Raw genomic sequence first — 17,059 nt, forward strand, 5'->3', positions numbered from 1 at the left:
CATGTTGTTCACACAAACACACACACACCTCCATGTTGTTCACATGAACACACACACACCTCCATGTTGTTCACATGAACACACACACCTCCATGTTGTTCACATGAACACACACACACCTCCATGTTGTTCACATGAACACACACAGAGATGTGATCAGAAGGATGAAGCTTCAGAGCCTAAATGGTGACAATCAGTGGCTCCACATTTTGTCAGTCCTCTTTTTTTTCAGCATTCACGTCTCATTTTCCTGCCATAAGCCTCCCTCATCCTCCACGTGCATCCTTCCATTTCTTCTAAACATCTGCTCTGTCTTGTCCCTCTTCCTGTCTGACTGCAGCGGTCCCCTTCCCCCTGGCCCACCGGCTGACCATGAAGGAGGTGTTTGACTCAGAGGGCCGGCCGCGGGTGGACCTGCTCAAAGCTCACCTCACGAAGGAGGGTCGGCTGGAGGAGGCCGTGGCCCTGCGCATCATCGATGAGGGTGCCGCCATCCTGCGCCAGGAGCGCACCATGCTGGATATTGAGGCACCAGTCACGGGTACGGTGCTGCAATGACAGCTGAGGGAGCGCTGGGGGTAAACCTGATCTGTGATTTAGTTTGTGGCTAATATAGAGCAGTGAGCAAGCTAAACCTGATATATGTCTGTATGATATAAAGTTAAACTAAACCCCACTTCACATGTTCTTTAGTGAGCTCTGCCTGTGATAGTTGGAAGGTTTTCTTATATTTTGACAGAGGCACGCTAACTTCCTTCTGTGTTCAGCATTTACAGTTGTGGTCAGAGGTTTACATACACTCACCTTAACACTTTAATAGGTTAAGGTTCTGGAAAGTCTCTTATTTTGACAGGGCCAAGGCCTGTGAAGTTCTTGTTAGTGATTTTGATCGACTGCAGCTGGTAGTTTGTTCATGACAGTGTAAGAGGGATTTGTTTGACAGCATTTATGTCCGTGTCATTATGATACTTGACCACTAATGGGTGGAATAGGAAGACTGAATTATGGCAGAAGTCTGTAGTCGATGTAGAACTTGCCCAGGTTTAAACACAAATTGGTGGAGGTGTATGTCTACACTTGAGCCTGTATGTATAATTTTGACCATGTGTGGATTCGAGAAAATCCACAATGAAATTAAACCTGGACACCCAGTTCTTGTTTTTAAAAATCATTGATGTTGTATGCTATATAATAATTTCACCCTGAAAAAATCAATACAATCCCCAAATAATATGACATACATGCCCATAATGAGCGTTTGCAAACTTCTGATTTCGACTGCAGCTGTCTGCTGGCTTCGTATTTATTTGCCATAAATTCGTGACACTGAATCAGTCTCTTCATCAAACCCTCAGAAAGAAAGAGAATAAAGTTATATCACAAAATGCCGTGGTATTTATTAGCTCATTGGAGGCTGCCCAAACAACGAAAGGCCTTGCGATCATTTAAATGAGCTGAAATACGTGAGAAATTGACTGTAACGACACCGAAAACAACTTTAAGCAGCTTTAAGATTACAAAAGGTCAGAATTTGTGAATCAATTTACATTTGTTTGTCATTTTTTACTTATCTGCCATCTTTTCTGTAACTCGGAGTCTTTTAAACATGAGCTGCAGCTCAGTTTCACTTCGCTGAGAGAACTACTGAGCACTTACAGCCCCGAAAAAACCCTGCACTTACTGGTGTTGGTAGTACACTGCATGTGTGTGTTTTTCTGCTTTATAAACGAGGCAATAAGAATGTCGAAGGGTAGGCTGAGAGCGATGGAGAGAGTAAAAAAAAAAACAATGTTTCTGAAACATCGACAGACAACCAGGCTCAGACAACCTATTGACTCTGTGTGGATAATGTAACTCTGCGTCTGCTCGTGTGTGTGTGTGTGTGTGCATGCTTTTATGCAAATGGAAGCGGTGAGATAATTCTGCGTGGGCACTGGGAACATCACTCAGCCTTCACAGGTACAGATCCCCGGGGGGGGGGGACGAGGACAGACAGACGGGCAGATGGAGAGACGGTCGATCAGAAGCAGCTTTTGTGCAGAGGTTCTCCGACCTCTTTCGCTCCCAGTGAGCAACATATTGATCCTCGTCGCAGGTTCCTCCACGCCGAAAGTCTGAGAATGTGGCCAAAGAACATACTGTCTGAGCAAGCTGTGTTAGGAAACCACTGAAATAAACACAGAGAGGGAAGTTTATGAGCTGCCCATAAACTTCTTTGAAGTTTGGTGAATAGAGCAACACGGGAGCAACGACAGTCTGAGATGCAGCGAAGCGCAGATGCAGCCCGCCGGATGCAAACGGCCATGATGAAACACCGACGAGAGGAACTATGACATGGAGTAAAAGTGAAAGAAGAGAGCAGACAGATGGAGATGGAGGCGGATGGTGAGATGTATGCCGGCGGATTATACAGACAGGCAGTGTCGAGGTCTCAAGTGTTCAGCATGTGCAGCCTTGTTGTTCAGGAAAACAACACCGACACAAATCTGATGTGGAAGCGCAAATATTAGAAGGAGAAAAGTTAGAAAAATGAGCGCTAAAGGGTTGAAGTGTGTGCTTGGTTTTTATGTGTCAAGGTTTCTTGGTTATAGGCTGAATTACAAAGGCGGCCAAGTTCCTTTCTGTCTGATATTATTGTCCTGAAAGACAAAGGCGGGCGATAATGTTTCTGCCACAGCTAATCAACCCTAACCAGCACAAAAGGTCCGCATTGCAGTCAGTTTCAGAGACACTGAGCTAAAATGTGATGTGGTGGTAGCTGAGAGTCATTCACGACACCTAATCTGAGGCCTAACAGGCTGCATTTCAAGACTCGAAAGCCTTCATTTCTCATCATCAGACAATCTCAGTTTAAATCTACGGCACACACGGCGGCGGGTGACAAGCACTTTCTTCGAGAAATGCTGGGCCTTTAATTTGACACAGCTGGAAATTAAAGCTCGTCTCTTCACTTCACTCAAAAGGTCTAAGAGTGTTCGGTAAACGTGTTTATTAATACCACAGAATGACTGGATGTTGTTGCAAAAATGTTTAAAAGTAGAAATATCATGCTTACGTACATATTAGACCTGAAAAATCGTGTAATCATCGGTGTCATTTTCTTAACCTGCTATGAAACGTCTAAATGCAGTGAACTGAAACCACGATGGTTTTATTTGAGCAAAAATAGTGTATGCTCTTAGCACAGCGTTCAAAATACTGTAGCCTGAACTTGTGTTAATTGAAATGTTAGCCAATCTGTTTTTTTGTTTCCACAGCATTCAGTCATTATTAAAGTAAACTAAATTAAACAATAAAGACAAGTTTTGCTTGAGCAGAAATGTTTGTAACTAAAACTACTTAAAAAAAATCTAAGACACTCGTTAAATTGACTTCGTGGGATAGTTCAGATGTTCTGCAGTGCGGCTCTCTGATGTGGTTGAACAGTACTTGTTTTGATAACATCAGTTTGGAGAAACGGAGGGTAACCCTGACCTGTTTGAAGAGCTAATGGCTAGTCAGAGCAGGACTGGGACCAAACGTCCGTAGCAGATTTTGTGTGAACGCTATTTCATAAATCTCTATGTCACTTTTAGTTTTTCATTACATAATTGTTTGCACCTAAATATTGTGATTTTCCTGCCAGAAGTGCTACAGCTAGCTGTTGCTGCTGCTGGTAAATAACAATAAAATCCAAGATTGACCAGAGTTGTTTAAGACAACAACAATCCCCTTTGGTTCGGGCCTCACCCAGTCGTCTATCTGCTCAGAATTAAACTCTATTTCTCCAAACTGAGGTGGCTTAGAGAGCTATCTACAACAGGTAAGATATTACCTGTTCATATCTTTCTCCAGAAGCCCCCTTCAAAAGATACAGACTATTGCTTTAAGAGAAAACAGTTTGCTCCGTAGAGCTTAAGTTTTGTAGACTGGTTACTTATGAATGAACAACCCAAACTCAGGCTTTTATGTTTTTTTTTACCTGCTTCTATTCGTGCATGAAACATGTACTTTCTTTAAAGCTTAAATTAAAAACACAAATGCATCAGTAGATTTGATAAAAACACTCTATATCAAGCTTTTCTACGTGGTTTAATGGATTTGCCGACAGGCTGTTTGCAAACAAGGATCCTAAACCAACTGGAAGAGCTTCTTTCCTTGTGCCTTTGCAGACGTATTTTCTGTTTCGTCTTCTTTAGGCAGAGGAGTGATACTTTCAGATCTCTATTCAGGACAGATGTACCTCCCGCAGATGTAAATTGGGCCATATGGATCCTGCGAAGCGAAGCCAAAACCGTATTTGCGAGCTGAGCTGCTGACGGCGTGGTCTTCCTGAACCTTCTGCTGTCTGTGTGCCTCCGCAGTGTGTGGAGACATCCACGGCCAGTTCTTCGACCTGATGAAGCTGTTTGAAGTGGGAGGGTCTCCTGCCAACACGCGCTACCTCTTCCTGGGGGACTACGTAGACAGGGGCTACTTCAGTATTGAGGTGAGGACGGATCATCCGGCTCTGCGGGGCACATCTACCTGGTAAATCTCCGCATCCAGTCAGAAAAGTCGGCCGCGCTGCATACGCAGTGACCACACAGATCAAGCCGCGTCAGGGGTGTCACTATCCTGGGGCAAAGTTTACACCACCTCTGAGGTGTACAGTTTCAGCTCTGTCCTTGATTTAACTCGTAACACCATCTTGTACCATGTGTGCACGGAGCAGATGCAGTCTATCACCTTCCATTCACTGCTCACATCGTGTTTATTTGTGTACAACCCCGGTTCTGGCGAAGTCGGGACGCTGTGTAAAATGTAAACAAAACAGAATGCAATGATTTACAAATCTCATAAACCCATATTTCTTTCACAATGGAGCACGATAAATGAGAAGTGTTGAATTTGTACCATATTTAGGAAATAAAATAAGGTAATTTAAGATTTTATGGCTGCAAGAAAGTTGGAACGGATGCAATAAAAGGTTGTAAAAATAATTAGGAATAAAAACAACTGCAGTAAGGGGGCTGGGCATGGAAACAAGCATTTTAGAGAGGCTGAATCCCTCAGAAGTAAAGATGGGCTGAGGTTCACCGGTCTGCAGGAAACTGTGTAAAAATAGGGGAACGCTTTCAGAATAATGTTCCCTAACAAAACAATTTGGGAAGAGTATTCCATCACCTACAGTCCATAATATCATCAAAAGAGTTCAAGAATCTGGAGAAATCTCTGAGCTCGAAAGGCTGAAAGGCAATATTGGACCCGATCTTTGGGCCTTTGGGATAAAAATCGGGTCGGATTCTGTTCTGGACTCAGGAACACTTCCTGTAAACACAGTTCCACAAATGCTGGTTAAAGCTCTATCGCGCAATGTGAACACCATCCAGAAACACGTGTTTTTAAACGTGCTGCTGCCATGAAATTCAAAATGACCTCGTTTTCTTCGAAAAGTTGGTTCGATTTCTTAGTTTAAATATGTTACACTATGTTCCACTGAGAATCAAATGTGAGTTTATGGGATTTAGAAATCATTGGGTTCTGTTTTTATCTAAATTTGACCAAAAAGCGTCCCTACTTTGTCCGAATCGAGGTTGCATAATTTGTGCTGAAATATATCAGGAAGCTGAACGTGTGGATATGAAACATGTCCCTGACACAAAGAGAATTTGGAGCAGAGGGAACAATATTCAGGCCACCTTGTTAACACATTCCAAGGGCACACGAGTGAGAGACTTAATGTAGAACAGCGCCGGCCCGATGTGAAGGTGAGAGAAGATCCTCTGAGTCATTAGCGGGGTTAGCTAACTGATAGGAGTGAAAACACGCCGTCACATGTAGCCGCAGCTGTGTGTGTGTGTGTTTTAATTCATTCTCTCCTGTTAGCTTAATGAGCTCGGTCTGATTCGGGTCGATTCTCGTCAAAAACGCTGTTTGTTTCTAATTTTAGACCCGGGTGAGGATCAGTCGGCCCTCCAGCTCTGTTAATTACGGCTGTGGGCTGCTCGTTCAAGGGGAGGAATCTCTTGGAGCAGCTCCGTCGTGCTTCTGCGGAGAGCTTCGGCTTTCTAGCTTAATGAGGAGAACTGAAAAAATAAGTAAAAAAAAAAAAAAAAAAGCATCATACAACTAGCTGTATGGAATGATATCCTCAAGGAAAAGTTGTTTTTTCATGTGTTTTTCTCTTTCAGCGATATAAGAAGCGGTTTGCTTAGCTTAGCAGAAACACCGATGGGAGCTGTTAGCCCAGCGCTCATTAATGGTTAAAGCAATAATTAGAACAATTCTTCTACGTCTTTTATACCTGAACCTTGCTTCCTCAGATGGGAAATTAGACTTTTGTTTTCAGAAAACACGTTTCTGTGATTAACCTTCACCAAAACCTTCAGAAAGTAATGATTGGATGAACACCTACAACATTTGGAGTCAGTCCAATTCAAGATGGCTGCCACAAATACAAAGGTGGCTTTTGTTCGGTGTTAGCTAGTCTTTTGCTTCTTTTTGCTAGATTTAGTTGCTTTTAGCCTTTAGCTAACCTTTGCTGCTTTTAGCTGCTATGGTACTACTTTTAGCTCGTGTTTTGCCACTTTTAGCCTTTAGCTAGCCTTTTATTTTGTAGCTGGTTTTGTTAAATTTGATTAAAATTTTGCAACTTTTAGCTTTTAGCTGGTGTTTTGCTTCTGTTAGCTTCAACAGCTAAGTTTCAGCTTCTTCAGCAGTCATGCGTGTTTTGTTTGTGTGAAATACACTTTTAAAAGCCGTCGTTGGCACTATAGCGTCAAATAAAAGCTGTTTTCTTACAGTAACTCTTCAGCCTTTTTGCTGCTGGAGTTGTTTTATTTGGAAAAGATGATTTTTTTTTTCTTCTGTCACAGACAGAATCTGAACCCTGGCTTCCACATGTTTTTTCTAACACAGTAACATTTCCTGTAAAATGGTGAGTTTGTGTAGCTTTTTAAACTCTCTCTGCTAAAACAAAAGCCCGACGTCACGAGCGATGAAACATCAGATCGTGAGAAAGTGTCCATAAATCTGTCTGTTTTACAGATCTTTGCTTTGGTAGTTGCTGAGAGTCACACTAACTGAGCACACAACACTATTACAGTCAACTCTGCCCGTATGTTAGCAAAATATCTCCTGAAACACTGGATGGATTTTAATGAAACCTTGAGAAAGACTGTTTTTAATGTTTGACTATAACGGTCGCTTTAATTAAGATCTGCTTTGATCTGGAGACCTTTAAAAAAATCCAAAACATTTGACTAAACTGAGCAGATAGAATTTAAAAAGTTGCTTTTTTTTTATGAATCTTGACTTTGGTTGTAAATGCAAAGCTGCTTAACTCTAACTCTAATGTGTTTTTCATGTTTTCTCTTCTCTCATGAACATTTCAGTGCGTGCTGTACCTTTGGTCACTGAAAATCCTCTACCCAAAGACCCTCTTCCTTCTACGGGGAAACCATGAATGTAGACATCTGACAGAATATTTTACCTTCAAACAAGAATGTGAGTTATGTCTTTTTTTTTTTCTTTCTTCCAAAAATCACATTTTTTACTGCCTCTGTGTTTCTCTGACATGAAAGGCTTATTAAATTTAGATGTTTGCGTTTGACTTTTCTTCTAACATTAAGACTAGAAAATATATTTTATTTATTTTTACACAGATCAGAGAAGACTGCGCTTGGAGCCTGGGTATAATCAGCACCATGTTTGTTTGTTTTTTTGATAAGGGAAGAAGGTGTTTGTGTTGCTTGTTAGCTTCATAGTAATACACATAAAATCAACCTGTTTGACTTACAAAAGCTGGGTCAACGTTCATTTGAACCATTTTACATTTGTCTTTTGTAGTTATTTATCAATAATTCAGTGATCAGATCTCAGCAGAAGTCATCAAACTGTTTCAGTATGTTCTCTGTTCATCCTGTTGGAGGAAAACGTGCGTTTAAAATTACGGTTAAAGTGATAGTTCAGGATATTTTTTTGTTTTCAAAGTGGGGCTGTATGGGTTATTAATGAACGGCCACCATATTTCCGATATCGTACAGGTCTAACGCTGATGTGGATCAGAACGTTGTACGTTAAAAACGATCAGGGGATAGGAGGTTCAAATCAGATTATTTCCTTGACCTGGTTAGCCTGCGTTAGCACACAGCCTCTGACACTGTTATAGCTTTTTAATGCGACCCTACACAATATACTTCACCTGCTGTATTAATATTACCTCGGTTGTGTTGCCCTCTAAACATTTCTCTTACTAAATAAACATGAAGATCCTTAATGGTCGGAACAGTTACAGATTCATTTTCAGCAACCCAATTACCCCATTCAGACTGCTTAATTATTATGTTAAGTGTTTTCTGTTTGATCTCCTCTCTTTCTTCTTTTCTCTCTGTCTTCCTGCAGCTTGTATCCCTCCTTTCCCACGCTGCCATCTTCTTCTTCTCTCTGCTTTCATCCCTCAGTCCTTCTCCCTCCCTCCCTCCCTCCCTCGCGTGGCGTCTCTCTGCGTGTCTTTCTGACTCCTCCGCCAGTGAGTTTCGGCATCCTGTCCGAGAGTGGGTGATTAGTAGCAAATTAATTTGGCCCTTAATGATTGGCTCAGGGACTCACTCCTCTGTGTCTGATTGGCCAAGGGACGAGGAAGCTAATTTCCCTCGGTGCTCATGGCGAATAGTGGTTGCCCTCAATTACCATCTGCTATGTGTATACGTGTGTGTGCGTGTGCGCGTTTGTGGGTGTGGGACGAGTGTGTGCGTCGACGGCGAGCGAGCGTGTCTTCATAAATGTTTGAGTGTGTGGAAGGAGCTGACAACTGGTGGACTGGCAATAATGAGCTGTAGCTCCACACAAGGCAGATGGAGAGGTTGACAAACACACTCCTCGCTGTCTCACACACACAAATGTTGCCTACTGAACACTGGCACCTCACAATACTGGCGTTTTCTTATCCTCACACTCTCCCTTCTGTTCCCTCCTCCTTCATCGCCTTCTTCTCTCCTTTATGTCTTAAAGTGATAGTCTGGTCATTTTTGAAGCAATGTTTTGTCTAATAGTTGTTAGTAGTTAGTGTCTTATCAGTTGTGACATCAGCTATAGAGGTAGGAGGAAAGGGCCAGAAGTCTTTACCCAGACTGGGCTAATGACTGGACTAACGAGGGCTCGTTTTATATTGATTTTTGGGCTTATAATACAACCCTTTAAATAAAAAAAATGGCATATTGGTGTGAAAGAACGCTACATTAGCTAATATTAAACCGCAACACATTTACATGACACCATTTGTGACCCCTGCTGGCAAAATGAGCCAATATGAGCTCAGGCTGCAGTGCAAAAAAGCAAGTGAAAATATTACATTTTAGCCGTAATTGAAATTAGCTAAAAAATGAGTCCATAAAGACACTATCCGGTGAGCTAAAATAGCAAATAATCTTCCCAGTCTAACTTTAAAACAGAGTTTTCTAACAGGTATGTCTTCAGAAATAATCCTTTTTCTTAAAACCCTTATAAATTCAGAATCGGTCACTGTTCTCTGCTGCAGCGTCGGGAAAATCCCTTCGTATAATGTTTGGCGTCACTGTGAAGTTTGGGTATTCCTGTCTGTAAATATGAGGCTTGAATTCCTGATGAATGAACTCTTGAAAACAAAACAAACTTTGTCAGCCGGTGATAAATCACCAAACTTCAACAAACTGCGTCTCATTCTGAAGACGGAGCATTTGATGACAATAATAACTCAATAATGGAAAACTCCTCATTGTGACTCTTTTTTTCCATCACGGGTCCCGGTTGTTTAGTTTGTCGCTGTTGTTCTCAGCTGAACAATGTCTGTGTTTGTACCCGAGCGTATGTGTGGAGCTTTATGAGCCGATGGGGCTGAAGCTGCTGAAGGGATCATCTAAGTCAGTCGGACGTTCACTCGGCTCCCAGTGGACTGATACGCCCCACAGAGCTGTGTGTTCAACACTCAGTAACACAGACGTTTGGTTGTCTTTTACAGAGTTATTTTATAAGCCTGAATAATGAATTTAAAAAACAAACAAACTGGCCCTCATTTATCCCGGAGGAAGACTTTTGCCTCTCTCTTAATACTCCGCTCCATGGCTGATGTCACGGCTGTTAAGGTCCTGACGAATGATTTAGTATTTAAAAGAGCTTCACTTCAAAACCTGACTGGACTGTGTCCTAAAAGTCCCCTCCTTTCAATCTGTCTCCCTTTTCTTTAGAACTTCTGGGCTTCTGTCTCTTCTTCATCGTTTCCTTTTTTTCCTGTTTTTATTCTTTGTACATGTTTTGGACTCTAAATACTTCTACATACTTTGTGCTACTTTAGCCATTCGTGTATCAAAACATTCAGCTCCTTCAGGAAACAGGTGTCATAGCTTTTGGCTTTGGTAACTTTAATACTTTTCAAAATATTGAACTTTATTTGCAATTTTTTTCCCCATAGAAATACAATGAGATCTGTTTAATTCCAGCATACTGGTTGTAAGACAAGATAAGATCATTTATTAGTCCACCATAGGAGAAATTGTGATCTTTTGCTGTTTTTAGCTACTGTTTTGCTACTAATAGCTTTTATGCAGCCATTTGCCACTTTTAGCTTCCAGCTAACATTTGGCTACTTGTAGCTTCTAGGTACCCTTTTGCTATTTTAGCTGTTAGCTAGTCTTTTGTTACTTGAGCTTTTATCCAGCCTTGTGATACATTTAGCTAACCTTTTACTATTTTTCATGTTCAGCTAGCCTTTTCCTACCTAAGCATATCTACAGTTTTGCTACTTTAGCTTTAAGCTAGTCCTTTGCAACGTTTAGCTGGATTTTGTTACTTATAACCTTTAGCTAACCTTTACTGCTTTTTGCTAGTATTGTGCTACTTTTAGCTAGACTTTTACTACATTTATTTTGTAGCTTGTTTTGCTGAATTTAGCTAGATATTTGCAACTTTTAGCTAGTGTTTTCCAACTTTTAGCTTTTAGCTGGTGTTTTGCTTCTGTTAGCTTCAACAGCTAAGTTTCAGCTTCTTCAGCAGTCATGCAGCACTCAGCGTTCACACTGCATTTTTGCAGAAAATGTTGTTTCTCCAGTCTAATTCTGTTTTGTTTGTGTGAAATACACTTTTAAAAGCCGTCGTTGGCACTATAGTGTCAAATAAAAGCTGTTTTCTTACAGTAAATCTTCAGCCTTTTTGCTGCTGGAGTTGTTTTATTTGGAAAAGATGATTTTTTTTTTTCTTCTGTCACAGACAGAATCTGAACCCTGGCTTCCACATGTTGTTTCTAACACAGTAACATTTCCTGTAAAATGGTGAGTTTGTGTAGCTTTTTTAAACTCTCTCTGCTAAAACAAAAGCCCAACGTCACAAGCGATGAAACATCAGGTCAGGAGAAAGTGCCAGTGAAGCGATGGCCACATAAATTATTTACATGTGAAAATCCAACATGTTAACGCTCACACAGCCGAGTGAACTACGTTATGCTTCTAGAGCATTTGTTTGAGGCTTTTTTAAGCCTTTACATGTGTGAGATTTTTAATTTTTTTACGTGTTAAAGCTGCATGTTTGTTTGTTCTCTACATTCCTCGTCGCTCTTGTCCCAAAGTTAGGACCTGAGGCTGTATTACCACCGGGGGCGTGGGAGGCGCTTCTTTTGCCTCAAGTCTTGAAATGTCTGTCCTCTGCTCCACCCCCCCCAGGTAAGATCAAGTACTCAGAACAGGTGTATGACTCCTGCATGGAGGCGTTTGATTGCCTGCCACTGGCAGCGTTGATGAACCAGCAGTTCCTGTGCGTCCATGGGGGGCTTTCACCGGAAATCCACACGCTGGACGACATCAAGAAGGTGCGACAAGAAACACACGCAGAGACACGTGTTTTCAGATCAACAACGCAGACTTCGCAAAAGCAAAAAGTGGTCCAAACCAGAATCGGTTTGTCATAAGGGGTGGTGAAGGAGGCGAACCCAGAGTGCAGACTTCTAATAAAAAACTAATTTATTAACTAAAGAAATGAACAAAAACGAGGGCTGACGAGGCAGCAAAAACTTCACAAAACAAAATCCAAAACGGCAAGGCAAGGCGAGAGACAAGGGACCAGAGACCATGAACAATAGACAATGAACCAGCAGGGTAGTGGAGAAAGGGACCGGGTTTTAAAGCTGAGGATGATTATGGGAAGTGGGCACAGGTGAGTGATTACAATAAAGGACAGGTGGAGATGGGCGTGGCAATTAACAGGAGCTGACAGAGGATAAGTGGAGAATGATGACAAATGGGCAACAAACAGTAAACCAAACCCAAAAGAAACCAGAAACAAAACACTAAATACAAAAAGAAACACTACCAAAACAAAATCTGACACGGATTGTTTTGACAAATATGTAAAGCTGCTTCGTTTTGGTACCACTTTAAAATAAGGATACCCTTTTAAATTAGTCATTAATAGGTAATACTGCTATTATTTATTAAGCTGTAAACCACTAATAAGCAGTTACAGTGCATTATAAATACCGACTTGTTTACTGTATTCTCTATTCTTACCGTTTACCTGTGTTCTTCATCATTTAGATTTTAAATACCAAACTTTTGTCAATAAGTGACCTGCTTGTACGCACTACGAGCATTTGAAAATCCAAACTTTGTTTTGGCAACTAAAGCTATTTATTTAAAAAATTTGCGGAGCAACAAACAAAAAAACAGCAACTTGTGCTTACCCGAGTAAATAAAAGTAGAGCGCATGATCATGCCAAATAGTGAGCCTGCTTCAATGTATAAGGTGTTTTATAAATGCTTTATTAATGCTTAATAACATGTTTAAAACTGATTCATGTTGGGAGTCACCACATTCAAGATGGCTGCCACAGAAAGCCAGTGGCAAAGTCAATTTCACAACTACTGAGCTAAAATTTAGTGTGGTAGTAGCTGAGACTGAGCCCCAACTTGTCCTCTGAGTGCTAACAGGTCACAAGTCTGTTTGTTAGCAAAATATGTCATGAACCGCTGGATGGATTTCACTGAAATGTTCAGACAACAATCCTTGGTGGTCATCTACAACTGATTACCAGCTGAAGCCAGCCTGGAGCGGCAGTGGCTCAGGAGGTCCCATAAGTTTCATAACTGGAGGGTTGCTGGTTCGAACCCCCACTCTGTCAGTCTCAGACGTTGTGTCCTTGAGCAAGACACTTCACCCGCCTTGCCTACTGGTGGTGGTCAGAGGGCTCGGTGGCGCCGGTGTGATGGCAGCCTCACTTCTGTCAGCCCGCCCCAGGGCAGCTGTGGCTACGATGTAGCTCACCACCATCAGTGAGTGAATGTGAGGATGAATGGATGAATGATTGTAGTGTGAAGTGTCCGTGGATTTGATAGAGCTCTATACGAGTGCAGGCCATTTACCATTTAATTCAAAACCGACCACCACAAACACAAAAACAGCTACAACTCAGCCATTGTTACAGATTTTGTTGTGGTGGCAGCTGAGCATCATCCAGAATACGCGCTCTGAGAGCTACAGATTGCACAAGATTTTCACTTAAAACTTTGGCTTTAACTGTTGATGTGAACCCCGTCTGTCTCGTGAACCACTGGATGGATTTGAATAAAACTCTCAGAAAGCGATCACCGAACGCACGTCTACAACTGATCACCTTTTAGAGTCAGCCTGATTCAGTATTGCTCCAACTAAGCAACCTTTAGCAAACACGAAAATGTCTATAGCTCAGTTGATTTTACAGATACTGAGCTAAAGTTGGATGTATTAGCTGAAAAGCCTCCCCAACACACAGTCCGATTGAAGATGGCTGCCACAGCTAATATATGGTAAAACCTGATGCAGTAGCTGAGAGTCTTTCACAAGACCTACTCTGATACTCTGAGGGTTTACAGATCGCATGAGATAATATTATTTACACGATTAAACCAAAGTGGCTCTGACCCCATCATCGTTTCACAACTCATGGCGATTTCTTCAAAGAATTTCAGCTCAATTCCTTAAAGGAAACCTAAGTTTATTATTTGTATTATTATTCATCATATGTTTCAGGATTTTTCTTATTTACAGTGGTTTACAGTTGAAACCGAAGCAGTCAGAGACAAAAAGTGGACCCTTGTCTAACCAGTAAAAAAAAAAAAACAACGTGGCAAAATTCAATTTATTTATAGCAGCAATCATTTTAATAGATAAACCAGACTGGTGAAAATCCTTTTAAACATGGCTAATCAAAGGAGGGCCCCTGTTCTGCCTGATTAAAAACATGATTCTTCCTGAGGAGGACGGGAGACGATGTCCAGGAGATTTGACGGTGTCCACCTCTGTCCAGCTGCACAACCTGAACTGTTGGGAGTCTGCTGAATAAGTTTATTTTGCCTGAGGGTATCAGTCCCCCACAGAACTTTGTCATAACAGAACCACAGAGTAAAAATGACACTGCAGACTCGTAAAACATCCAGGGGCCTTTTACGGCACAGGTTTACGGGCCGGAGCCGCTGCAGGGGGAACCAACGACCCCGGGCTGCCTGGAGACGGTCCAGCTCTCTCTGCCGTCCAGGTGGACGTCCGTTTATCCGTGCTTGTGTCCCCTCTCCTTCAGGATCCGTGGAAGGCCGCCCGCCATGGACTCTTTTTGTTTGCTGCTGATGTCGAGCAACTCCACAAGGCTTTACCCCAGCCTCCAATAAATCCTCCTCTTTCCAGCTGCAGGCCTGTTTGCTGTAGTCTAAGTTTGGCGTGTACTGGATTTAAACAAGGGGACTTTCTTTTAAAGCAAACTGTATTTTTCAATGAAAGGCCTGTCAGTCCTTAAATCAATCCACCACCTTTTGTGCTGGAGTTTTAAACTAAGATCCTCTTAAGATGAGAAGGTCTGGATTTAAACCCTTTTTTACGTTGAACCTTGTAAATGATGTGCAGGATTTGTACAGTGAGATCAGTCTCAGCTAATTTTAGCTCAGTAATAGTCAAACTGACTGAGCTACAGCCATGTATATGCTTCCAAAGGTCGGTTAGCTGTGGCGGCCATATTGAATTAGGTTGACTCCAAAAGATTATCAGTTGTAGACGTACATGGAGTGATTACTGTCTGTTTTGTTTGTTGTTTCCAGTCAGCCTTTTGGCACCTTTAGTTGGCCTTTTATTGAAATGTTTTAACTCTTAGTTGGCCTTTGGTACCTTTAGTTTAGTCTAGCTTAGCTTGTATCATTTCTTATCTGTTAAGCTGAGGTTTTTAAATCCTAGTTTAGTTTATGTTAGCTTATTATCACTTTATTATATCTTAGTTTGGTTTTCCTCAGGTTATCTTTAGTGTGACTTAATATGACTTGTTTTAAACAAGTGTAGTTTAGCTTCTTATATCCTAGTTCCCTAGCTTGGCTTTTACCTCTGCTATTATTGTGTGTTTTCATGATGTAAAGCACTCTGAACCACAGTGTGGCTGAAAAGTGCTGCATAAATACATTTGCCTTGACTTGACTTGAAAGTTACATTGAAATTCATTCAGTGTTTCACAAGATATTTTGCTAACAGACAGACAAAGCTGAGCCTAAAGGCAAAGTTTAAAAAAAACCTAAACAGTCTTCACTTGGAGTATGAGGCGGTGGTGCCTCTCAGCTCCTACCAAACTAAATTTCAGCTCAAGAACTGTAAAATTCACTCATTTACAGTCAATTTTTTTTTGCCACTTAGCTGTGGCAGCCATCTTGAATTGGTCGACTCCAACAGTTATTCAGTGGTCGATGCACAAGCAGTGATCACTTTCTGAGAATTTTAATAACATCTGTCCAGCGGTTCATGAGATTTCTCGCTAACAGACAAACAAACAATCACACACACACAGGTAAAAACATGACCGCCCTCTCGCCCTTGATAAAAACGGTGTTTGGTCTCAGACTGAGTTATTACCTGAGGATGTTAAAAAACAGGATTGACTCAACAAAAGCAGCTGCCCCCCACCCCCCAAACGAACAGCGATTTTAAGAAATCATTTCCCAACAATTTGTTCAGCGAATCGATTCATGAGAAGCGTGAAACCACACCGGAGAGAGAAACCTCCCATGAATGTATACAGCAGCACACACACACACACACACACACGCACGTCCTCGTCTAATGGCAGTGTTTCCATGGTGAATCTGCTGGTGTGATATCTTCTCCCTCCTGTGTGGTGAGGGTTGCCATGGAGATGCTCCGCTCTGACAGTATGTGTTTTTGTGTGTGTTTATTTCTTGTGTGTGCCCTCCTTTTTTTTTTTTATTGTTTATTTTTGTCTGATTTATACGACATGAGTTGACGCGTTCGTTTGCGGCCAGTGTGACCAAACGACGCCGTCGTTCTTGTTCCTCGGCTCATGCTCATCTGTGCGTTTGTCGGTCTGTCCCAGTTGGACCGATTTAAGGAGCCCCCGGCGTTTGGGCCCATGTGCGACCTGTTGTGGTCCGACCCCCTGGAGGACTTTGGCAACGAGAAGACCCAGGAGTACTTCGGGCACAACACGGTCAGAGGATGCTCCTACTTCTACAGGTACAGGAAGACATGCTGTGGCACACGGAAGTCACAGTAATGAGTTTGATTCACGGGCAGAAAGACGATCTAAGCTGGTATTTAAACACAATACACACCTCAGAAGGAAATGCCATTAAAATTCACCAGCTGGAACTGGAGGAGATGGGTTTCACTGAGCTTAGTCAGCGTATCTCAATTGCCCCGGTGCCTTGTGGGTAAATGTTGTCGGCGTTCATCTACAAATCAGGAATCTAATAAGTTTCAGGAGGACTTCAGGGTGCTGGGGATGCGAGAGCAGAGCGAGCGACGCTTCCACGGTTGGGTCGCATCCAACAGCATCCACTAACATTTGCTGGGATTTGTAGCAGAGGCAGACAATCTTGGCCATTTCACACACACACACACACACACACACACGTGAGTTGAACGTGCAAGCTAACACTTAAACACAGCACACACACACACAGTTTGGTTTCAGCATGAAAAGATATCCGACAATCCCCGGGGAGACTGCACGGTCCTGTTGCTATGACGACTGGCTACTCCTGCCAGATACGGAGCGATATTAAGATACTGAGAGAGAACGATGGGGGTTGGGGGGCGGGGGGGGGGG

The 17,059-nt window shown here is 42.1% G+C and overlaps 1 protein-coding gene across 2 annotated transcripts in view; it reads left to right on the forward strand.

Annotated features, from left to right (window-relative positions):
* Nucleotides 1–340: 340 nt before the first annotated feature.
* Nucleotides 341–17,059, forward strand: part of ppp3cb (protein phosphatase 3, catalytic subunit, beta isozyme) — a gene marked incomplete at its 5' end in the record, with an annotated part of 32,602 nt that continues 15,883 nt past the window's right edge. For both annotated transcript variants that reach the window (XM_017419722.3, XM_017419724.3), the window contains 5 exon segments: nt 341–541; nt 4,344–4,468; nt 7,356–7,467; nt 11,652–11,797; nt 16,325–16,464. In XM_017419722.3, the coding sequence (XP_017275211.2) occupies nt 341–541; nt 4,344–4,468; nt 7,356–7,467; nt 11,652–11,797; nt 16,325–16,464 (724 nt within the window).

Source organism: Kryptolebias marmoratus, linkage group LG9 (genome assembly GCF_001649575.2).
Source record: "Kryptolebias marmoratus isolate JLee-2015 linkage group LG9, ASM164957v2, whole genome shotgun sequence".
Lineage (NCBI taxonomy): Eukaryota > Metazoa > Chordata > Actinopteri > Cyprinodontiformes > Rivulidae > Kryptolebias > Kryptolebias marmoratus.